Source organism: Lethenteron reissneri, chromosome 30 (genome assembly GCF_015708825.2).
Source record: "Lethenteron reissneri isolate LAM-NWPU_2019-01 chromosome 30, ASM1570882v1, whole genome shotgun sequence".
Taxonomy (NCBI): domain Eukaryota; kingdom Metazoa; phylum Chordata; class Hyperoartia; order Petromyzontiformes; family Petromyzontidae; genus Lethenteron; species Lethenteron reissneri.
Window position 1 is genome coordinate 3,906,570 of NC_083808.1, and position 24,682 is coordinate 3,931,251.

Consider the following 24,682-nt stretch of genomic DNA (forward strand, 5'->3'; position numbering starts at 1 on the left):
GATTTAATCATGAAATAATAATAATAACTGATTCCTCAATTACCTTCAAATCGTAAAATCAGGGAATATGACAGCTACTTAAATTGTCATGACCTGAGAAAGGATTTGAGCTAAAAACAGAGGCTGAGAATTCATTTCAACGTTCATTATATTTCAGGACTACTGTGTTTCGTGTCGCAATAGCTTAAATATGTGAGAATGCACACGTTTTATAAATCATCGTCATTTATGTCTGAGTTGAACAATAGTAAAATCGGAAAAATCCAGAGATGTTTAGAGAAAGATTGTACAAAATCTATAGAAATATGGAGAGATATCAGAAAAAATCCAGAGCTCTCTTAACCAAAAATCGGAGGGTGGAGAAATCTTGTAAAATCTTGAAAATCCAGAAATCTTAAAATCCGGAAATCCAAAATCCAGAAATCTTGAAAATCCAGAGCACTCTTCAGCAAAAATCGGAGGAGCAGGGTAGAAATCTTGCTAAACTGACAGAATTAACGCAGTGAATAAAATTAAAATGTTGAAAAATCTGGAAAAACCCAAATCGCAACCGGCTCCAAGTGCCTGTCGCATGCTGCAGAGTTACAGATCCACTTGCGGGGAAGTTGCTTTGAGAGTGACAATGAAGCGACGTGTTATGTAAGCGAGTGGTTTGAGGGGTGAGACTAAGCAGCACTTCTCCTCTGCATGCATAACAACCATTAAGACAAGTCCTGCCCTTCAGGTGGGCATTCAAAGCAGCCACTCGTGATGCAAATCCGAGGGGTGGCAAACGTCATTTTATCTCAGCGTTTTACAGACGAACGCAGAATTGGTTATAACTGGAGGATTACTTTTACACTCCACCGATTTCTGCGTTGGCCTGTGGCGCATTGGGGATTGAGGGCCCCAATTAATTATTTGGCACCTCGGGGTTTGTGCCACTCACGCAATGCCCGCCGGTCTGACCGTTGGCCACAGCGTGGCTTACGAGTCAACTGGTATCACATTACAGCTCCTCCTTCTCACATTTCTCGTCCTCCTCCCCCCTCCTCCGGTCGCTCGGCACGCGCTCCAGGTAAAGGTGGACAACCACTACGACTTCCAGGACGTGGCGAGCGTCGTGGCGCTTACCAAGACGTACGCCACCGTGGAGCCGTACGTCGACTCCAAATACGACATCCGCATCCAGAAGATCGGTGCCAACTACAAGGCCTACATGTGAGGGCAATCCAAAGGGCTCGCGTATCCGTACACACGAGGGGTGGGGAACCTGAGGCCCGTGGGCCCCGCATGCCCATTGCAATGTCACCGTTGAGAATGTTGTTGGAACCGTTGGATCAGGGTTAGGCCAACATTGATTGGCAACAGCCTATCGCTCACCGTCATCAATCGTCATCAATGTAATCGTCTCTCTGTCCCCCAGGAGAACCTCCATATCAGGAAACTGGAAGGCGAACACGGGCTCTGCCATGCTGGAACAAATTGCAATGACAGACAGGTGAGTGGTCACAAAGTGTCGATGAAAAGGGGGGGGGGGGGACCTTCTCATTAAAAAAATATTCTCCACCCGCTCGGCCACACGAGGTCACATTCTAAGGATCGGTCGCTTAAAGATTAACGCTTGTTTTAATGAAGTCAGGAGAGGAAATTTCCGACTATTGTACAGGCTCTAAATTAGCTTTTTTCTTATCCCACTCGTGCTAGCGGCGTAATATTATGAGCCCAAATAAAAAACAACATTAGAAACTCTCACAGAGCAGGGAACCCCTCTGTGTTGGAGAAGAAGCCCACGGAAGCAGATATCACAGAACTACTTCTGAGACCTCTTCAAGTGACCTTTCACCCCCCACCCCCAAACTCTAGAGGGCACACTTTCCTACCCTCCAACGACACAGACAAAAGTCAAGTGCGGAAACAAAATTTAATGCGACATTTATTTGACAATCATCAGGTGCCCAGGCCGAGACCATCAACTCACGGCTCTTGAGAAATTGGTTCAGTCCCCGAGAGCTGCCTGGATTTGAACCCAGGATCTCAGTGGTACCAGCACAGCTCCATGACCTCTAAATCACACGGCGACCTCCACGGAGCGTATTCTTTAATCGCATGAAAATGAGCTTTGAGTGATATTGTTGTATATGTGTATACTGTACACAATTGATACTTTCGTTAAAAAAAAAGATAAACACCAGATGAGAATTTGATGCTTAAAACGGTGGCAGCTGTTCCTGTATTTATTGCGCTGTGACCATGGGAGGCATCACTAATTTACAAGGCGAACGGATAAATAACGTTGGGGTGTGGGGTGTGGGGTGTGGGGGTGACGGGGTAGCCGGTGGGGGGGGGGTGAGGACAATCGGGTGGAGGGTGGGGGGCTGAAGGAGTGCTCAACAAAAATGCTTTCCGAATGTAAGCTTCGTTTCGGTTATGGATTACCATCCCAGATTAGATTAATGATAATCTCTCCCTTGGACACAGATAATTTTAAAATTGATTTATCGTATGAGCTGAAGACCTCAGATCTCCTTTTTCTTCTCCCACCCCCCATCGCCATCTCCCCCCCCCTCCCCCCGGTTGCTTGTGCCACTGAAACCAGTTTTGGTCATGCGTTGCCAAGCGGGAATAAATGTGAATTTTGTAGCACCCAAAATAATTGCTTCGGCGACCTGTTTTCCAAAATAAGCCGCTTGTATAATGCAACCTGGATTTACAAAACAATCTAAAGCCACCCCATCTCAAGATGCTGTGCTATAAAGGGGGTGGGTGCATACAGATGAGGACTTGGAAGAGAGGAGATCATTTATTTGTGGGAATGAGATTTTTTTTTGGAGGCTACAGGCCAGAGAATGGAAGATTTCCATGGCTTATTTTCAGCCAAGTTTGTCTGGGCCGGCAACTCAATGAAAAATAATTAGCATCCTGAACACCACCTCCAGTATACCTCTCACTGTTGCGGTGGCTACGACTAGTGACGTGAATACGACTCCAGTCATCCAGTACCCTGGAAAATATTCAGTGAGAATTTCGATGTAAAGCTTTCGTGACTGCAGGGATTCATATTCTTGGTTCTTTCGGTAAAGTTACGTAGAAGGGAAATAATAAAATAAATAAAAAATACAAATAATAAAAATAGATGTTTTATTTTTATTATTTTATTATTTCCCTTCTACGTGACTTTACCGAAAGAACCAAGAATATTCAGTGAGATATTAAGCCCCAAACGAGATGATGGTCACATCTCGGGTTCCCACCTGTCCTGATTTTTCCCGAATCCTCCCCTATGTCTTGGGAAATCAGCGAGTCTACCCAGGGCATTAAGAATCCAGATTTGTTGTCAGTTGCGTAACAATACACCGCGCAAGACAACACGTTTAAATGCACGTGCTCCCCTCTTCCGACATTGTGAGATCTTCTTCTGCCCATGATATGTTCCCGTTTTTTGTTGTTGTTGTATCTCAGAGGTGGCAACCCTCGTCACAACAGTGTCAGCAAAAGATGGTAAAATCCACCGTTCCCAAATGGGTCCCTGCCAAAAGAGGCAGCGTTTGTGCGTGTCTCAACAACCCTGTATTTCACCTCCTGGTGACAGAGAGAGAGGGGATATTTGCCCTTGCTCTGCTTTGGCATCGCTGACCGGCCCAATCACTGTCCCATGGATCCACATCTGCACACCCCCCACCACCCCCCTCCAGGTACCGGATGTGGATCGACACTTGCGCTGAGCTCTTCGGCGGCCTCGATGTCTGCGGCGTGAAGGCCGTGCACGGCAAGGACGGTCGTGACTACATCATCGAGGTGTCGACCTTTCCCATTATTCTCATTTTTATTTTTGGAACTCCATTTTTTGTTTTGTTTTAAACTGCTCGTTGTTCTGTTTAGTTTGTGCGTCCTTCCCCCGCACCACTGATTAGCATGGTTGGCTACGTACGGTGTGAAAGAAGTTCAACTACATCCGCTACCCTTCCCCTCCCCTCCCCTCCATCACTGTCATTGCGTCGCTCGAAAAGCGGCTAAACCCGTTGCATCACTTCCTCCGAATCAAATGAGAGTTCAGTACAAAATAATAATAATGTGCATTGTACACACCACATTCATCGTTCCACTGCTGGATGAGAGTTTGCCAGTGGGTATTTTTATTATTATTACTTGACCATTCTATACCATGGAGATGAGTGCGGGTTGGTTAATACAGAGAGCATAGACAGGGGAGGATAGTGCAGTACAACAATGGATTTCGCTGCACTGCTCTGTGCTGCCAACAACATAGCCCTACAGCAGCCTACAGCAACCAGTTTTATGGAAGGTGGTCGCCTAAAAACGCACTATCCAGGTCAAAATTCTGCTTAGCTTCTGACTTCCATCCATATGATTCGATCAAAAGCAAAGGAAACAATAATAATAATAATACTGTGGTGCCATTTATTTCCCCATGGAAGGCCGAAACCGAATCCCACGACCTAAATTCAGACGGGTCCCAATTCATGGGTGTTTACTCTTTGGTTCTTTCGGTAAAGTCACGTATAAAGAGAAATTAATAGATTAAATAATAGCATGCGACGTTTCGATTGCAACACAAGCAATCATCATCAGGTATAAATGAAAGAGAAAACAAACCTAGTATACTTAGAAATATAATGCAATACAGCACAGAGAGTCGGCTAACATAACAGTCAACACCCTACCTGGTTGATTACGTTCTTCCAGAGAATGCTAAATTTGAGAGAGAGATCAAACACAGAACCGGAGACATGTAGGCATATAAGCAGAGAGAGATAACACAGAGACACAGAGAGAGAGACACACGCATGGGCACACAGAGAAACCACGCCTCTGTGTCGAGGCCTTAAATAGAGAGAGAGGGGGGCAGAGAGAGAGGGGGGGGGATAGAGGAAATTAGCATGCAATAGAAATGTCGTATGCTATTATTTAATTTATTATTTTCTCTTTATACGTGACTTTACCGAAAGAACCAAAGAGTAATTCCTGCGGTCACGAAAGCTCCAAATTAAGTTTCATGGGTATTTAGTTTGATGAGGGAGGTAACTGGAGGACCTTGCAGGAAAAACCCACCACGCGTCCGCCAGAGGTCGCAACCGGGTACCCGATACCCGTACCCTACCCGATACCCAGCTACGGGTACCCGTTTGCGACCCTGGTGCGGCCGGGTACGGGTAGGCCGTGAGTCACTGGTGAGTAATCGTTTGTCACTCATTTCGGGTAGGGTACAGGTAGGGAACGGGTACCCGTACCCGACCGGCCGGGTACGGGTACCCATTTGCGACCCTGGTGCGGCCGGGTACGGGTACGGATAAGGAATCAAAACCCGTTTGCGACCTCTGGCATCCGCACGCATAGCTTCAGTCCACCGCTGTATCGCCATCTCCTGTCCCCCGTCACAGCCTAACGCTACAGCAGCACCCGTGGCATTCCCAGGCAGCCTCCTATCAAAGCATTAACCAGGCTCAAGCGCTGCTTAGCATCCAAGATCAAAGATGTCAGGCTAATTCAAGGTGATGTCAGTCTCAGGGCCCATCTGTACTTTGTAAAAAGAATATTTTAAAAGGGCACGTGTTTACATTCAAACAAGTGACTGTCGAGTTGATTTTTTTATTCCTCACACACACCAAACGTGATATTGGAAAGGAGATGCAAGTGTTTTTTTGTAAAAAAAATAAATCAAAGTGAAAAATCAAAGAGTGTTTTAAACAACTCCATTGGCAGTCGTTCACAGGCGCGCGTGTAAACAAAAAATGTCCACGCAGGTGATTAACACTGCCATGCTGTTACAAGGCAGTGTTAATTCATGTTTACTCACAAGTGGATTTACAATCACACGTGGCCCATTTACAGCCCTGAGCCAGTGGTGGAAATTACACTTTCCTATGCCGGGGTCCTGGTTTTTCATAGGACAACCACTGTTGGCTTCTCACAATGTAGTGCTCATTTGACAAACCGTGGGGAGAGGTGACGGGAGGGCTGAGTCGACTCACAACCACGATTTTAATTCTCACCGATCACAGCTTGAAATGAGTGTCTAAGTGGGGCGGCACGGGGAGTACAGTGCTAACATTTGTGCCTTATAGAAAGACGGGCTCGGTTCGACTCCCGACCTGGGCGCCTTTCTGTGTGGAGTTTGTGTGCTTCTTCCCCTGTGCTGCAGCGTGTGAGTGCGAGTGGCGTTTATATATTCCCCGCTATAAACTATTTTTTATTGTACCAGGTAAAGCCCATTGAGCTCTAGCGTTCTTTTTCAATAAGCGATCTGGCCAGAAATGGTAGCTCAACGAAGTGGCTTATCATGTGCAAATGTATTGCATCCTAATACTCTAAACGCACGTTTCTAAATGTGGAAGGAAAAATCGGAGGACCCGGAGAAATATTCACCCGACCACGGGGAGAGGGACATGCAAACTCCAAATATACAGCAATAGGCATCAGAGTTGGGATCAAACCCACGACCTCCTGCATATCAGGCGAGGTAGCTAACATCTCGCCACCGTGGCGCCCTTATCCTGCATGGGTTTTTTTTTTCCGAGTTTTCCGATTTCATCCCATAGCTAAAATAAAAACCTACACAGCGTCCACTGGTATTGGCCAAACGTCCCAAACGCTGAAACATTACCTGTAACTTACCCTTTTGGGATTAGACGCAGCAGCAACATCGCCCACTGCGTGATAAATATGAAGTAAGTACAAAAAATCAACTTGCATCTCAAAACAAACGAAGTGATGATACTTGTAAATCAGAGAAGAAATATCTTGTGAAGCGTACCACATTATAAATAAATATATAAGTACAGCTGACTCATTTTGTATGAGGCTGGGTGGTAGCATACCATAAACTCACATTAATTTGAGCTCTGTATAATTAATATTGATAATTATCATGAATTAACCTATGCAATTATTGTATCATCCAACAACGACGTGCCCTCTGAATTCCCCCGCTCTATCTGGCAGCCGGCGCCTCCTGCACCGATGACTGCGATGGTACACTCCGCACGCATCATTGACACCTGTCCCTTATCCCCCCCCCCCCTACGTGGGTGACAAGATAATGGACTCTTCCATGCCGCTGCTCGGGGAGCATCATTGTCACCTGTCCCTTATCCCCCCCCCCCACACGTGGGTGACAAGATAATGGACTCCTCCATGCCGCTGCTCCGCATCCATCATTGACACCTGTCCCTTATTCCCCCCCCCCCCCCCCCCCCACGTGGGTGACAAGATAATGGACTCCTCCATGCTGCTCCTCGGAGAGCATCATTGACACCTGTCCCTTATCCCCCCCCCCCCCCCCCCCACGTGGGTGACAAGATAATGGACTCCTCCATGCCGCTGCTCGGGGAGCATCAGGACGAGGACCGCGCGCTCATCGTGGATCTGGTGGTCGCGCGCATGAACCAAGTTCTGCCGCGCACGCCTGCGCCGTCCCCACAGGTTCGTCGGGAGAGGGGGGGCACACGGGAGACACGATGAGGCTTAGTGGCACTGCCAAAATTCGGGGTACAAATCCAGGTATCGGCAATAATCAGAATATGTATTTATGCAGGAGGAATCCGATGAGCTATAAAGCTCTTGATTTTAAGCTTTCGTGACTGCAGGAATCCATACTCTTGGGTTCTTTCGGTAAAGTCACGTAGATAGAAAATCAATAGATCACGACGTTTCTATCGCAACACAAGCAATCGTCATCAGGTGAGACTTTACCGGAAGAACCATCGAGTATAAAGCTCTTTTTCCATAGATGTCCAGTAGGGGTGGGTCAGAACGTTACAAAAACACGATAGGAGTACAAAGTATAGTAAAGGTAAACAAATCATTTAAAAAATATATAAAAATAATATATTTTTTATCATTACCAGGTAAGGTCCACTGAGCTTCTTAAATCTAGACTTAAAGCTTTCGTGACTGCAGGGAATTCATATTTTTTGGGTCTTTCGGTAAAGTCACGTAGATAGGTTCAAAGAAACTAACAAAAAACTACGGCGTTTCGATCGCAACACAAGTGGTCGTCTCTTCTCCCACGAGCCACCTGGTCTGATGACGACCGCTTGTGTTGTGATGGAAACGTCGTAGCTTTTTGTTATTTTCTTTGAACCTATCTTCGTGACTTTACCGAAAGACCCAAAGAATATCCGCTTCTTTTTTAGAAGCGACCTGGCTCACAAATGAGAGCTCAACAAAGTGGCCTATCAGGCGGAAATGTATAGCAGCAAAACAATGTAAATAACCTAAATGCACGTTTTAAACGTGGAGTGGCAATAAACGGAGGACCCCGGAGAAAAACCCCACGCGACCACGGGGAGAGAGAGACGCATGCAAACTCCAAATAATCAGGCGTCAGGGTTGATTAACCCAGGCCCTCTGACATCGTGAGTTGGTAGGTGTCAGCCCGGTAACCGATGATTGCCCAACGGAGCATCGTATTGAGTGGTGGTTGGCTGGGTACAGAGGTCAGATTGCCGAGGTGACACCGCTAAGAAGCCGAGGTTCAAATCCAGGTTTCAGCCGCCCGTGATTTAAATCGGGTTCTCAAGTCCGATAAGTTGATTGTCTCATCCAAGTCACCAATTCCAACTCTGTGGTCACACACAACGGATCTCCCTTAGAAAATAGCCAGGGATATGGCAAAATGGGATCAACCTTTTAAATAATCAATACATTCAAATTTTGTTAATTGTATATATTTGGTTTGATGTACGAGGTAAAGTTAAACTGTAAAACATGTAATTGATTCACTGCTCAAGTGCTCACGAAGCAGTGCTCATGTTTGTCAATGGTCCTGACCCAGTTGGAGAATAGCGATCGATTCTAGAGCTCATTGTACAGTTTTGAAATCACGCGTGTATCCATCAATATCTTTTAATTTGTACATGTTGTATGTAATGGGGTCACGTGACCCCTGCAGCCACTTAGTGGCCTGCTACTTTCATCACAATGTAAAAAAAAATTGCATTCAATTTAATCGTGAACTTTAATTACGATAAATCATCAAATTGCCAGTAACGGGGTGGGGTAACCAATAATTGCACCTCCATTAGCCAGTGGTGGGAATTCCACATTCCTGTGTGTTTGACTCATCATCATCATCCGTGAATCATTCTTGTAAACCAGCTTACGGCTGCATCAAAAATATAGCAGCCCTAATCCATCCACTGCTGAATGAAGGCCTCCCCAAGGCTTTTCCATCTCCCACGGCCTCGCCAAGCAACTAAGCGCCTGCACACAAGCTGATTCCATCACTGTGTGGAGTCTTTGAGCGCGAGACTGCAACGTGTCGTTATTTTTTTTAAATCCTTAATATTAAGTTCGCTTGCTTGCTTGCTTGCTTGCGTGCTTGCGTGCTTGCTTGCTTGCTTACGACCGTGCAAATCTTTCGGTCGTTTTTTAACCCACTTCCCGTGATCCAATCGAGCTGACATTTTGCACACAGACTCGTTGTGCGAGACAATTAATGTTCGTGAAAATGTTTTTCCAAAATTTTACACTGTTTAGGAAAAACAAATTAAATATTTAATTACCAATTGCTTAATACTGGCAGACAATCATCTGACCCATAGGTGGCAGCCATCTCAAGCCAGAGGACGAGAGGACTCTAGCCGCCACGCATATAAAGGATTTATAGTGAAAAACTTTGTTTTTACGGGTTATACTTATTATTTCCTCTGCCACCCTCAAGCCTGGGCAGCAGAGGGGAGGGCAGCCGTCTCCAGGACAGCAGCGGAGCAGCCCGACACCGAGTCCCCAGCCGGGGCAGGCGGCTGGCGCCCAGGCCCGCCCACCACCTCAAGGTGAGGCCTCCGGCCACCTCCCCCCAACCCTTCTCCATCTGTCCTTCTGTATGTACGCTAAACTTCTTTCGCACCGTACGTAGCCAGCCCTGCTAATCGGAGGTGCGGGGGAAGGACAACGAACTAAACACAAAAAGCAGTTGTAAACTAATGAGATTTCAATCTTAAATGATTTAAAGGTGCACAGCTCCAGTGGCTCCTAATATCGGAAGAGCATTCCAGACGGCCGCAAAAGCGCATCCGAATGTGCACGAACCAGTGACCTTCTTTGTTCGATGGCTCGCCAAATGGCTCGCTATCAGTGGCGTAGCGAGCAAGTACACAGGTGGTGCAATTTTACTCCCCCCCCCCCCCCCCCGCCATGCTGTAACACCACAGAACTACATCTGGAGTCACCTCAATATCCTTAATTCTGTTTAACACGTGGCAGGCTTTCGCGACCAATATCATCCATAAGAGAGGTTTGTTGGGTTAGATCGCGTAAATATATAAATGTGTCGTTAAACCCGCCACCACCCGACACAGCCAACTACTAAGGGTTGTCACATAAACAGAACGTGGCCAATTCGTCACTAGTACAGCATTAGTGTAGTGTATAGTAGTGTATAGTGTAGTGTACTAGTACAGCACACCGGTGTGTTGGAGAGCCAAGCCACAACATGTACAATCTGAGTACGACGTTTCGCCAGGAAATACAACTAGCTTCATCAGGCGACAGCCAGATTTGTGGAGAAGTCCACCTGCTTCGTTCCTTGTGCCCCAGGGCCTATGCCAGCCAAGGCCACACCGCTGCTTTCCACCCCAGCACTCATCCCCCACTCCCCTTCTCAGCTCCTTGTCCCCGCGTGCTCACATTAATCACAATCATCATCGTTCATGATCAATCCAATGGTGGATGAAAGCCTCGCCAAGCCGTCACCATTTGCACGATCCTACGGTGTAATTAATAACCTATAGCACCCACACGCGAATTTGATTGCATTGCTCCATCTCCTCAACCGCATTCATACTCTTAATCAGGTTCTGGAAAAGACATATGAAGTTAAATCACCATTGTGCCTGGCCTTTGTAGACTATGAAACAAATATTGACACCCACTTTCCCGTAACAATTATTTACAACCGCACTGATATTACCTGAATAAGTACCAAAATACATATTCAATGGTAAGTAAGACAAGAGAGTTATTTAAGTGCTGCCCTCTACTGCATGGGCCAGAGGTCACTTGATGGAATCTCAGAGGTCGCTTTGCGACATCGGCTTCAGTGGGCCTTTGTCTAACAAGATGGCTTGCTATTCCGTGCAGGAGTTCCGAACGGATCGTTATTTTCTTGACGTGATGCCAAAAGCATTGGCTGAAAATTAACAAATAGAGAGAGACGTATACATATTTAAATTCTGCGTGAGGCCACTGTCATCACGCCTTGGCTGTCAAACGTTCTCACCTGGCCTAGATTGACTGAACCTTCCAGTGGTTACCTCTTGAGCTAAGAGGATGTGAGCCCTCTCTCGCCAACAGCTTACCCTGGGGATTAATTTAGTTGTTTTCCGCCTCGGCTCGCCGACACTCTGCCGTGCGTCAATAGCACGCTGCACGTGTAAATTAGAGCCACAAAGTCACTCGGGACATCCGCTGCTGCAATTGGCCCCCGGGGAAACGCAGCGGCAAAGATCCGCGCACGGCGGAGTTCACGCTACATATTTTTACATTTTATATTTTTTACGCCTCTTTGCCCGTCAAAAGCCACACCGAGTCTCAAGACATTTTCAGGAGGATCCTGTCAAAGTCTTCGCAGCAGGGGTGGGGCGGCTACGTTGCTACCTACCGCGTAGTGATCCCAATGGAGTAATTTGCGGGCAATGTTTCTGTTCAGCATTGGGATGGTTGGCCAACTGCAGTCACATTGTTATGGGGACTTTCGTTTACCTATGGGAGGAAAGCCAGAAAATCCGGTGCGGAACAGGGAGAAAACGTATAAACTCTGCTACAGGCAAGGCTTCCGATTCACGAATCAAATTCACGCCCCTTCTTGATGTGATGCACAGATATTACCACTGCCCTCCCACCCTGCCATCCCGCCCTCACGCCCTGCAATTGAGGGCAAATGTTGTCCAAAGCCAGTCCGAGCATGCCACCATGTGGTTAACCCCTATAAGTGCATTTATCTATCGACGAGTAACACGATACGTGTACCTGAATGAGGCTCGCCTTTGGCAGCTCTCTGTTCGTCGACAATCGATTGCTGGACAAAGGCTGCTCCGGTTTGTTTGACCATACTTCACCACTCTGGTCAGTGCGTGTTGGTGAAGGGGTGGGGTGGCCAGGACATGTTGAAACAAAAGCCAATTCAAACGCTTATGCTGATGTGTAGAGGGTCATCAGACGGCAATGCAGGCTGTCAGAATCAGAATCTTTATTTATACCGGAGGAATCCGATGAACTATAAAGCTCTTTTTCACAGATGTCCAGTAGGGGCTGGTCAGAAAGTTATAACAACAAACTAAAAAAACACGATAGGATTTCAAAGTATAGGAAAGATAAGCAAATCACACATTTTTTTGACATTTTTTATGTTACCAAGTAAAGCCCACTGAGCTATTGGTGTCCTCGTTGAGCAATAATTTGTGAGAGCCAGGTCGCTTCTGAACAAGAGCTACACAGCTCAGCGTGTCTCACTTGGTTCAAGAAAAATTGTGGCATCGCCATCGCCGCCGCCTCTCCCTCGACACGTTCTCACCAAAACGATCGCTGCGCGCACTGCCCCCCCCCCCCCCGCGTATTTGTGTCGCCACAGGAGGCGGCCCTCAGCAGGGCGCCGGGGCTCAACCTCAGCGACCCGGGGCCCCTCCGCTGGTGCAGCAGCAGCAGCAGCAGAGGATGGGCCCTCCTGGCCAGACCTCCCAGGGGGGGCCGACCCCTGCGGGGGGCGGGCAACCCAACCAGCCGCCGCGTCCCGGGGTGACCCCCCTCCAGCACGGAGGCGGTGGGGGTCCTCGGCCCGGCGGCGGCGGCGGCGGGGGGATGGCGGGGCCCCAAACGCAGCAGCCGCCGCGGTCGAGCGGAACGTCGCAGGCCCCGTCGGGGCAGCAGGGCCAGCCGGCGAGGCAGGGCCAGCCGGCGCCGCCGCAGAGGCAGTCGAGTCAGCAGCCCGCGGCGCAGCCGCATCCGCACCTCAAGTGAGCGCGCCCTGCTTAGCGCTCGACGCCCATCGTCGTTTGCCGCCGCTTCTCCCTCTCTCTCTCCCTCTCTCGCGCGCGCTGTCTCTCTGTGTGTGTGTGTGTGTCGCATGCCGCCCCCGTGCGAGTGAGCGTCGCCGTGCCATTGGTGTTGTGTACGCGGCGACGCACAGATTCGTCCGATGCGATTACAGTGCCCTGAGTGGACCGATAGTGTTGTTTGGGGGGGGGCTGGAGGGTGTGGGGGACCCCACCTCCCTCCCACCCCCCCACCCCCCCACCCCCGACCCTCACTCTGCTAAAGGCTCAGCCCCCTGCTTCATTCCTTTGGTAAAGTGAAACATATCTTGGTGCAATAATTGAACACCAGTGGTGATGCAGCGATGGCATGCCCGCAGCCTTTCCTGTGGCAAAAGCAGGTCGTGTCGTTCGCTACTCAATTCGATTCACAGTCAACATTTGTTAACTTCGTTTGACGTTGACCGTGATGGACCCCCCCCCGCCTCACCCCCCCCACGACTGAGCTTTTGAATGCCGCCTCCCCTTTAAAGAAAGCCAACGCTTCAGGGCTGACCCTCAGTAAGAGACCGTTACATCGTGCCGGACTGCCCTTGGCTAAGATTTTCCGACGTACGTATTTGTTTGATAGGGCTTTTAATGGCTTTGTGTGTTTATAGTGAGTCTAGATCACGATTTGATTGGGGAGAGCTTAGGGAGAGATGAATACGGAGAGCCACTGTGTAAGTGTAATGTTGCGGTACAACAAAACGACCCCAGACAATGACACCACAGAACTACTTCTGAGGTCACGTTGATCCTTCATTTTCTCAATTCAGCGTTTTGCCTCGTGTCCATCACCTGATAGTGTGTATCGTGCTTCTTCTCTGAGTTAGACTGGAGCCAAGTTATCTGCCAAGGCAGACATGATGGGGGTTTTTTCGATCGATGACCAGGCTGTGAGCACAATCCTGACAATACATGAGAACCCGTCCCAACAACTCTGGGCACCTGGATTAGAACTTTGCCTCTTAACGTTGATGGCTCATTGCACTTAAATTGGCCATCCCCGAACTCAGTGGTACTCAACTGGAAGTCCGCAGACCCCTGGGGCTGCGTGGAAATGTCCCAGGGTTTATGTGAGGTGATTTATAAATGTGAAATTAAATCGTGTATGCGAGTCATTGGTGAATAATCATGTTTGAATCTGCCAATATAAAATAACTACTATAACATTTAAATCCATAGTGGTAACATAGAACGATATAAAAGACATTTAGAAACTCATTGATCGTAAACAATGTGGTTTCCAAGATTTACCAGCGAGCCTAAACAAATGCCCTCACGCAGTGCAGAGGGTCCGTTGAATTGTATCTTTTTTATCGGCTTGCAGTTACTTGCTAGTCCGGATACACCTCACGAAATGGACAGTTGGTAAAAATATATGTTTAGGTTCATTATTCATATATTCGTTTCTCAGAAACAGTGTTGGGGTCAGGCAAGGGGGGTGCTTAGTTGAAACAAAATTGAACAAGGGGGGTTCAGTAGCCAAGAAAGGTTGAGAACCAACTGCCCTAAGTCATACAGATCATTCCTACCAGAGCAGCGAAGTGTGTCCTTTATCAAGGGGTTCAGCATTTTGAACGATGCAATGAACGTATGCTGTTGTTGTGTTTTGAGACGCGCGATTATGGGGGGAAGAATGGCTTATATTCTGCATTTGTTATCGTGATGTGGTTTTGTTTGCTTGCCAAATCAATTGCCACGTTGTTTACTGGATACCGTCTTAGCTTCCGTAATGCATGTGCCGATTGCCGTGGATGTTGTGCACGTGTGTTTGTTGATTTCTCTTCTTTTCCCTTAAATGTCTTGTTTTTCCTTCACTCACTTTTAGAAAGTTTTAGCTGGAAATATTACTCAACAAGGTAATGAACCGGTGCTCATGAATTAAACAGCATTTCAGAGAAATCTCGCTTACCAAAAAAAAAATGTGCAACCGTTGTATTACCATTACTCGCAAAACAAACTCTAAATTTCAAAAAAATAATCTACAACTTTCACCCTCTCAACTCCACCGTACCTCGTGTTTTTTTTATATATATTTTATCTCACCCACCTCCTCCTCCCCACCCCTCCCCTCCCCCACCCAAAACCTTTTGGCAGCAAATCTCAGTCACTGACAAACACGTTTAACATCCCCGAGCCCTCCCTGTCGCGCGGCTCGGCACCCGGAACGGAAGACCAGGCCAAGGCAGAGACCATCCGGAACCTTCGCAAGTCCTTCGTCAGCCTCTTTTCTGACTGATCGCCGCCTCCGACGCAACCGCCGCAACCGCCAATCACTTCTTCCAACAAGCCATGCAGCGAGCGCCCAAGAAAGTCTGCCACCGCCACCGCGTGCATCTGCGGCGGCGACTCGGCAGGCGGCGGTGGGGGCATCGCTTACCGGTTGGGAGGGGAGGCTTTTGCTTTCACGCTGTTTTAAAAAAAATATTGCGATAACGAATATGCTAAAAGATTGTCGTAGATATTTCCCTTCCCCCCGTTCAACGTCGTTGCTGCTGACCGCTACGAGTCGAGGCCCCTCTGCTTGACTAAATGTAGTCACGTAAAAAATATATAGAGAGAGAGAGCGCATAGCTAAATAAAATACACGCATATTTATACGCTTGTATGAAACGGTAGCGTTTTTCGAGAGTGACGTTTGAGTTGAAAATCCGACACCCTGTAATTGTGTTTGTGCTCGATGTTCAAGCTGACGCGGTTCTGTAATTGTGTACGTTTGGCACGATGTGTGTGTGTGTGTTGCTTGCACCCTTTGGTCCCTACGCACCCTGGCATGTTGGCAATAACGGCGTATTTGTGATGTCTCGTATTTTTTGGCTTCTCTAACGAGGAATGAGTAATTCGCACCGACGGCAGCGCTGCCCGAGAAAATGACATGTTTCCGAGTAAAAGAAAAAAAGTGCGTGAATCGTGTTGCAACCCCAAACCTGTTTGCGGGCTCCGCTCGCGTTCTAAATGTATTTTTGTTGGACGTCTTAAATGTTTCGCACGTATCGTTTTGCGGTGCTCTGCTGCCCTCTGCGGGCATCTCGATGGCAGGTTTCGCATGCCGAGTGGATTCACCTTCAAAGTCAAAGACAAGTCCATCTGCTATCTGAATCCTTCATTTAACAATGCCAAGTTCGTCCATGGGCCCATTTCAAATAATTTACTTGTCGGTACCAACTGACTTATACCAACGTCTTTATATACCCAATCAAGTCAAAAGCCAAAGTGAGTTCCTGTTTAAATGAGAAGAGGTGGTTGCTCATTTCCAATTTCAAGTGGTGGAACATCCACATTCCTGTGGTGGGGATAAGTATATCCATAAAACAACCACTGTTGACTTCCGCACAAAGTGGTACTGATTTTATCAACATTGGAGGCATGATGAGCCAACCCCCAACCATAAAAGTGGCATTTAATAAGAACTAGAAACCGCGTGAACTTTGGATATGACTGTCCGTCCTTCCATCCCTCCCAGGCAGCCAGTAAAACGTTTAATCGCATACAGAGCCCTGTCTGTATGCAGCTTTCTCTGGCCTCCTCTGCACTGCATATCCCAATTCATCTCGATGTCTTGCTCTGTTTCTCTCTTTCTCCTCTATTTTCTGTCCCGACTTCTACCTCTCCTTCCATATTCCTCCACTCCCTCCACTGCTTCTCAACCACTTCCCTCCCGCTACCGCTTTCCACGTGCGTCTCTCTTTCTCTCACCTCTCACCCTCGCTATTCGCTTTGCCAACGCTCCCTTTCCCGCCTCAACCTCTCTTGCCTCTCCCTAGATTTCTCTTTCTCTTCCATTGCCAGTTGCTTTCCGCTTTCCGCCTTTGCTCTTTCTTCTCCACTCCATGTCCCTGCCCCTCTCCTTTCAGCTTCTCTCCGTTTCGACTTCCCTCTATCCCCCCCCCCCCCCTCCTCACCACCACATGCGCCATGCAGGCAGACAGGAATCCAGGCAGGCAGGACGCCAGCCAGAACACTTTTTTTCCCCCACCATAGATAGTGATGATGTAATCACGTAGTCTCACGTTCATTTGCCGTTCACACAAATCGGTCGCCCCAAACGTTTGCCACCACCTGTGGTGCCGAATTCTGATCTGGCCCAGCGGGTGACGATGACGTAGCAAGGATTTGCGGCCAATTTGTTGAAGAGGAATTGCTGCCGCGCGCGCGCGTGACCTGAAGTGGTATCGACGCGTTCCGCCGCGATTGCACGAGCTCGTTTGCTTGCCCCGAAGGGCGAAAAGTCGACGGTTGGTCGCAAAGGCACACAGAGAGTCCACCCGTTGTTAGTACGGCATTTGTTTCCTGCTGCGTGTCGGTGTGTTTTCGCGTGAGGCATGTGTTTCGCGTTGTGTATTCGTGTGTTTTAGTGTTGGTGATGCACGTGGGTCCATGTTGCGTATCGGTGAGTTCTGTGCAAGTATAAGGCATTTGTGTATGAGTGTTGCATTGTCTCCGCAATGTGGTGAATGTGTTCACCGTGCACCATTCAAAATTTCTCCTGCACGGTATCCATGCCGCAGCCTGCACACCACCCACTGCCCCACCCCCTTCCCTGGAAATCAGGGGGCAGCGTGACCCATGCGTTCAGAACTGCTGGGCTCATCCTGTCTTCGAAGTTTGCCGGAGATTGTAAGATTCCCCCCCGGCCTTGAATGTTTTCGTCTTATGCATACGTGAATGTAACCCCACGGTGACTTTTTTTCACGATTGTCGCTCACCGACGTCGCTCCCTAACTTCGCCGTCGTGACCCCGCCGGGTCACCACCCCCACCCTGACCCCCCCTCACCCCCGCGGCGCGGCGTTCCGTTCTATGCAGGGCGTTCTCTCCTCGCTTGTCATTTTGACCGTTGCCGTTCGGCGATTCCGCGTCGGACGAATTCGTCCGCTCCCCCACGAGGCGTTCGGCGTTCCCCCCGACCCACCCCCTCCCCGCCCGTTCGCCGAAATCAGGAATCCTCCTGTCGTGGTTTTCGCGAAACGTCGGAATGACCGCGAGTCTCGTGCGGGCTCCCCCCCCTCCCCTCCGGCCCCCCATTGCCGAGTCGACCTTTCCGTGTCATCCAGGGCGACTTTTAGCCGTTGGATTGGGGGGGAGGGGATTTAGAAAAGTCGTAATTTTTAATTGCTGTGCTAATGACGACGTGCTGTTTCGCGTGTTGTTGCGTCTTTTACCTCGTGTGGTGTACACTCGGCGTGACTCCGCTGTTGCATGGGCGTATTACCGTAGTGTGGATTTTTACCATGATGTGTCTACCAACAGATGCCCCCCCCCGCCCCGCTCGGCAACTTTAAATTTTTAATTCTGATAGTGGCCCACCTCCCCGTGTGTTACCTCTGCGGCTGGCTTTTTGGTCCCGGTTTGTTTTGTTTGTTTTTTGGGGTCGCGTGACAGTCCCAAGTGCTGCAGTGCTTTTTTCGCCGGATCGGTGGTGAGATTTCAGAGGCCGCATTGCTCGCTTCAGCAGGGCCACCCGTGGCTGCCGGGTGGCGGCGAGGAGGCGAATGGCGCAAATGAAGCCCCGGATCTCGCACTCAAAAAGAGGGCCCCGCGAACCAATGGGCCCTCTGTTTTTCTCACGACTAATGGGGGGTACGGGGGGGGGCTGACCCCCCCCATGTGTCAATTCTGATCGGGAGTCTCGGGGTGATCGTTGCATATTCAGTGCATTCGTAGCTTCTACCGTACGTGTTTTAAATAGCTATAAGACATCAATTTAACAAAAAAATGCGTTTTAAATTACGCCGAATTATATGAGAGTATATACATTACAATAGTGTATTTAGTGATACATATCTATAACATGTTGGTTCAGAGATCACATATACTACGTGAAACGTTGACCTTAGTGGATACAATTAATCGGTGGTTCTTTGCCAAATGCAATTTAAATTAAATATTCACGTTACACATATATATACTGTACCGTGTGACATCACACATAGACGGGTGTAGTGTTTGCATTTTGAATGTCTGCAATGTATTTAGTTGGGATAGACACCCCCGTTTTAGCATATATTATCTCACGTCACACTTTCATGCTCAATGTAGCTTTTATACATCCATTCGTTCTCACATTGAAATCTTGTAGAGGTGTAGTGACGCCTCGATTCAGCGATTGATATTGAATCTCTTCGCTAATGTGCATTGAATCACGTGTATGTATGTTGAACTTCTTTCGCACCGTACGTAGCCAACCGTGTTAAACGGAGGTGCGAGGGAAGGACAACAAACTAAACAGAAGAAGCAATTCAGAAGGAATTCGTTTTCAAGGATGACATGCTTCAATAAGGATGACATGCTTTCCGAGTCATATACCCTGAGCGGCAGCGGATTACTGCAGGCTGTGTGATTACATCGCGGGCATTGGCTGTACTTCTATGCGCCCACGTCTGCTGTGCTCACCACCTGCAACCCATCCGCACTGACCTAGCATGGCGACGCACGGTCAATTAACCCCCACGGCCTGCACGGCGTGGGGAGGCCCTCATCCAGCAGTGGATCAGATTTTTAAAAAAAGTCTGGATGCGTGATTCCTTGCCGTCAATTGTGGCCGCGTAATTCGTCACAACGCTGAGAAAGTGATCGATCGTTGAGTCGCATTCATCGAATTGCCCTTAACGAAGGCGAATCGTTGCACCCTTGTTACGATGCGTACGCCTTCGTTACGAGCGTGGCCGTGCAGCAGAAGGCGACGGCGGCCGGCCGAGTCAGTTGCCAACTCGCCCAGCGGGTCACAGGGCGTTCGCTCTCATCCTCCGCACTGCTGCTGCTGCTGCTCTCCCAGCGAGCAAACGTCGACCTCAGCGAGCGCTTCATTATCACACCGCAGTTGCATATTGTTTGTGTCTAGTCGTGGTTAAATATTGAAAACTTGAAAGTGAATCGTATGATGTGGTCTCCCACCTCCCTCACACCCCCCCCCGAAGTGTTTCTGTGATGCCTCTCCTTCACCATGAATTGTAACCTACAGATGGCTTCTCAGTCTGTGCCGTACAAAGGTCTGCCTCGTCTCAAACGTCGCCCGCAGTGCTTATAATTGAATGATCGTTCGCACTTGTGTATTTAAATATAGACAGAATCATAATATTTACCTTGTGGGCGCACGGTGCAGAGTCAGCGGATAGCGGTGTGAGTTGTACATCTTGAAGTGACACGTCTGAAACGTGTAAGTTGCTGGGCCAAGGTTTGCTTGGTCCGGGCCTATACCGTGATGTCTCTCTCCTCTTGCGTGTTTCCCTGCCCTCACCCGAACCGTCACAGAACCCCCTTCTACCCTCACGGTGTTCTCAATTGATTTTGCAAGGTGTCTTTAAGATGCGATTGCATTTTCTTTTCTGCCATTTCCATTGAAATTGTTGTTATGTTATCTATGACATAACACATGTATGCAGTTATTTTGGTGAGGCGTAATGTCACAGGTTAATGTTCCTGATTCATGTATACCACTGATTGATTGTATAAGAGGAACCCCGGTATAATAGACCGACAGTGAAGATTCAGGGATGACGGTAATGCCACCTAATTTCTTGTGTCTTTCTGTTTTCTAATATGTTTGCTCTTTTTTTCCGGGAGAGTTGCATTCATGTCAGTGCTTTGCGAGCCAATGCAAAAATGTTATTGTGTGAGAGCCAGATGTTTGAGGCTGACTGACAGGAGAGGCCGTGCCCTATTCGGGTTTTCCAGCATAGTTTATTTAAATTGTACTGATTTGTTTCACGTTAACCTGATGTGTTAAATCAAGAATGCCCGCTGTTGCAACGAAACACCGCCACTACAGTAACTTAAGAATCTCAGCACCATTAATTTTGCACGGGGAAAAAAAAATCTGGCCTTTTGCGTTGACTATTTTTAGCCGTTGACTGTCAATTATATTCTCTGACGCACATATGAAGAAAAAAATCGAGCTTTTGAAAGGATGGGTTAACTTTCATGTGTGATTTTTTTTTGTGTTCAATTCATTAAATATTTCATACCTGATTCGACCGGTATTACGAATGAAGCCTGCTAAAGTGATGAACGACCATTGTCGCAAATAAAAGTGGATTTGTTCATTCGGAGATGCCATCGGTGTAGATGATACGTCAACCATGAGGCATGGGTTCTTTTCGCTTGGGCACAATATTGCAACCCTTGCCACCGAGCATGAGAGGTGCAAGCCATGACAACCAAATAATAAAAGTGCGCTGTAAGTAAAGCGCCACACTTTTGCCAAATGCGCTCTGAACATAATTATCGCTGTGCCCAACTGCTATACGGGTGTGAGATGTTTAAGCCGAATGTGACATTGTGTGCGGAGGAGATGTGGGGCCTAGGTTTCCGGCGGTGATATCGCGAGGTCGATATGTCATGGTGAAATTTCAGGGCAGTTGTTTGCAGAAATTGTCACCAGCAATTAATTTGCTTTGAGCAACTATGGCAAACCTGGTATACGGCAATGGCGTAAAGTGACGGAATTCTGTCTAGACAGTCAAAACAAAGTTCGTTGAATGGTGTGCTTGACGAGCGATGATTGGCCACACAGTCTTGGCGAGTAACGTGAACTGCATGTGGTCTGATTGGAAGTTGCTTTTCCAGTTGCCCACTAGGGGGAGCAGAAACCTGGTTTATCCATATTTGGGCGGGGGGGGGGGGAACTTGAGTTTTTTTCATAATCATATATACAAGAGGTGTGGCAACAATTTTTCGCGACGATCGCTGTCGAGAATTGCCCTAAAATTTCCAGCCTGCATCGTGGCTTTAAAGGGATTCGACCAAAGCGGGGCAGGACAACTGAAAAAAACGCTGCAATGTAGGTACATCGTTTAAACCAACTGTGTCTACCAACCCAACCAATGTCGTGGGTCTTCCTCGAGTGACCATTTGGTGTCAAGTCCGTACTGCGCTGTGCAAAATGTACAAAACAAATAATGAAGTTTGCGGTACCCTACGATTGCTCCCACGCGCAGGCATCGCATCTTTGGTCCATCGCCGACATGCGTTTTACCTGTGTGGCGTGTAAAACCGTGTCCGCTGGATCTTGATCGTGCGAGAACCCCACGGTCGCCTATAGAAACCCTCGCATTGATCCTGCGTAACTGTGCGTTGTACAGCGACTACTGGAGCGTGCATGTATGTGTCTGTGTGTTTTGCTGAACCTCTGAGCTTGATTCTCCCGGCCGTGCCCATGTACTGCGAATTGGTGTCTGTGCGTTTGCTTCGTAAATCAGTAGTCACGAGATCCCCGCGTAAGACCAGTGTTGGCTTGTGCAAGCTTCGTGGAGGCCACTAGTTGTTGCTATTCAACCTGCATTCACCTGGCATCCTTCCCGTACCTCTCTCTTGTCTCTGTGGAGATGATAACACTATGTAACACAATTTTTGTTCCTGGGTAGTAAGTGTTATTTCGTAATTGCTTATGCCTAAAAGGTATTAAAATGGCTATTGTTCCGAACAAACTTTTCTTTTGTGACCAGGACAGTGATATTTAGAAATTTACTTATTTGCAATGAGAAAACGGGCAAATGTGTGTCTTTTCGTTAACATAAAATTGTTTCTTAAGACCCAATTAGATGTGCAGTGGTGGCATCAGCACCTTCCGGGCTCCACCAGTGGCTCCCACTTGACGTTGTTCCTCCCCACAGACAACTCGGTCCACTGTGGCCAGTCCCGCCTGTGGTAGTGCGCCTTGGTGTCTAAATCTTTTGAAGTAATTTTTGTATTACTTTAGTATAAATACATGTTAATTTTGATTAATATGTAATTTTTTTATCACTTTACGTGAACGAAAAGACACAAATTATCCCGTAGTCTTGGTTCTTTCTTACCGAAAGAACCAAGAATATTAATTTCTGCAGTCACGAAAGTTTTCAGTCAAAATTCTCCCGTTTTCCCATTGAAAATAGGTCAATTTCAAAATCTCATTGTCCTGTTCACAAAAGCAAAGTTTGTGGGAAATAATAGCCATTTTCTGTACTTTTGAGGCATAAGCAATTACGAAATAATACTTACTACCCAGGAACAAAAAAAATTGTTAAACAGTGTAATCATACGTAGTGGCTCTTTGTACAGAATCCATGCAAACTTATCACTGAGTAATTGTAGATTAGATTTTCTTCGTGTCTGTGTAAATCCTGTTTCCGTTTGCCGATATAGTTTTTCAGTTTATTTTTTAGAAACGTCCCCTCCCGTAACCGCTTCTGGAGTAAGAAAAGAACAGTTGTGAATTTCGCTGCTATAAAAGTAGATGTCTGAAATAAACATTTTTTTAAAGTGCAAAAATTAGTGCAATTTTTGGTGGGACTGTGCGTTGTGTATAATTTGCTGGGTGATCATTATCGTGGCATTATACATGTCTATAACAATAAAAAAGCATATCGAAATGTATTGTATTCCGTAGCACTTGTTCACTGATGTCTGTTATTCGCTCCTATTTTGCTTTTTCACTTTCATTTATAAAACACAACAATACACAAGACACGGCGCACTTGTAATATCTTGGTTATGCGATCGTAGGCAGGACTGTGCTATGGACTCCGTGACCTGTGTTCGATTGCCAGCATACAGCCAACATCAGCGGTGGGCGATTCGTGAACCGGTCATAGTGCTCACCCTCCACCAATCTAGTGCACGTCAGCATCACCAAAGAATTTGACATGGGGAGGCCTTCACCGTAGTAGTAGGCTGACAAAGCGCTACAAGTTATGCATGAATTGTTTAATTTGAGAAGCTCTATTATTTGAAGCTGGCTTAGAGGGGGTATTCTAAATGTTGCCATAAATAAGGTTACATTAAATGGGAAAAAATATATACAATATGCAGTCCGTTGTCAATTTACTGCTGGATAAAGGCCTCCCCACGCCTTATCATTCATCAGAGTTTATTGACCATTTTAGATGTTACCATTGATATTCGCTGTGGCTGGGAATTGAACTCGGGTGGCCACGTTCAAAGTGCAGGCTGCTAACTTACTGCACCGCCGGTCCACCGAGGCAACACATTGCAGTTCCATAACTTCACTATATTATTTTGGAAGTTATATTACAAGAATAGCAAGTAATGTTGTACTTATCTCATGGTTTTATCATGCATGGAAAGTTGAACAGGAGATCCAAATTGTGCCATCATCTTCTCTGACCCAGATGTTCGAAATGGGCCATAATACACATCCAAATAAGCAACAGTTTAATATTCTAGTTGTATATTCATGGATTTTTAAACCATTAAAAATAGTTAATTTTGTCATGGTAAAATTAACATGAGGATTTGGACCGATGGCTCAATGTTTAGCGTGCTGGGCTCTGAGCCTGGTGCCCTGGGTTCTATTCCTGGCCAAAGCTGACATCAGCTCGAGTGAGATCCGAACCGGTCCTGGGCCCCACCGTCCACACTGACCATCGTGGTGAAATATGGTCAAACAACTCCGGATGACAAAACACGGCGCAGTGGATTAGGATAGGATTGAAAATCTAATATTTAAAATATATCAGTAAAAAACAAGTGCGGCCAATTTGTCCGTCTCCAATCAATCAATAATGTCGAATATAACTGATTGCCGAATGCCGTTCAATATGCAGCCCACTTGCACATTCTTACTGCAGCGATTTATTTGTTCCCGTTTACAATTACCATTACTCAATAATAATAATTCAGATGTTGCCGTGGTGTAATGGTTTAGCCCACTGGACTTGTCATCCAGAA

The 24,682-nt window shown here is 47.3% G+C and overlaps 1 protein-coding gene across 4 annotated transcripts in view; it reads left to right on the plus strand.

Moving 5' to 3' along the window:
• The window catches only part of LOC133349421 (synapsin-2-like), a 115,309-nt gene extending 91,943 nt beyond the window's left edge, over positions 1–23,366 (plus strand). Inside the window, exons 9-16 of one of the 4 annotated variants that reach the window (XM_061562835.1) lie at positions 1,058–1,200; positions 1,406–1,480; positions 3,675–3,777; positions 7,300–7,422; positions 9,665–9,776; positions 12,572–12,953; positions 14,845–14,875; positions 15,114–15,222. In XM_061562835.1, the coding sequence (XP_061418819.1) occupies positions 1,058–1,200; positions 1,406–1,480; positions 3,675–3,777; positions 7,300–7,422; positions 9,665–9,776; positions 12,572–12,953; positions 14,845–14,854 (948 nt within the window). In that variant the 3' untranslated portion in view covers positions 14,855–14,875; positions 15,114–15,222. Of the gene's footprint in view, positions 1–1,057; positions 1,201–1,405; positions 1,481–3,674; positions 3,778–7,299; positions 7,423–9,664; positions 9,777–12,571; positions 12,954–14,844 lie in introns of all 4 variants that reach the window. The other 3 variants (XM_061562834.1, XM_061562836.1, XM_061562833.1) reach the window with 3 other exon arrangements.
• Positions 23,367–24,682: the final 1,316 nt, after the last annotated feature.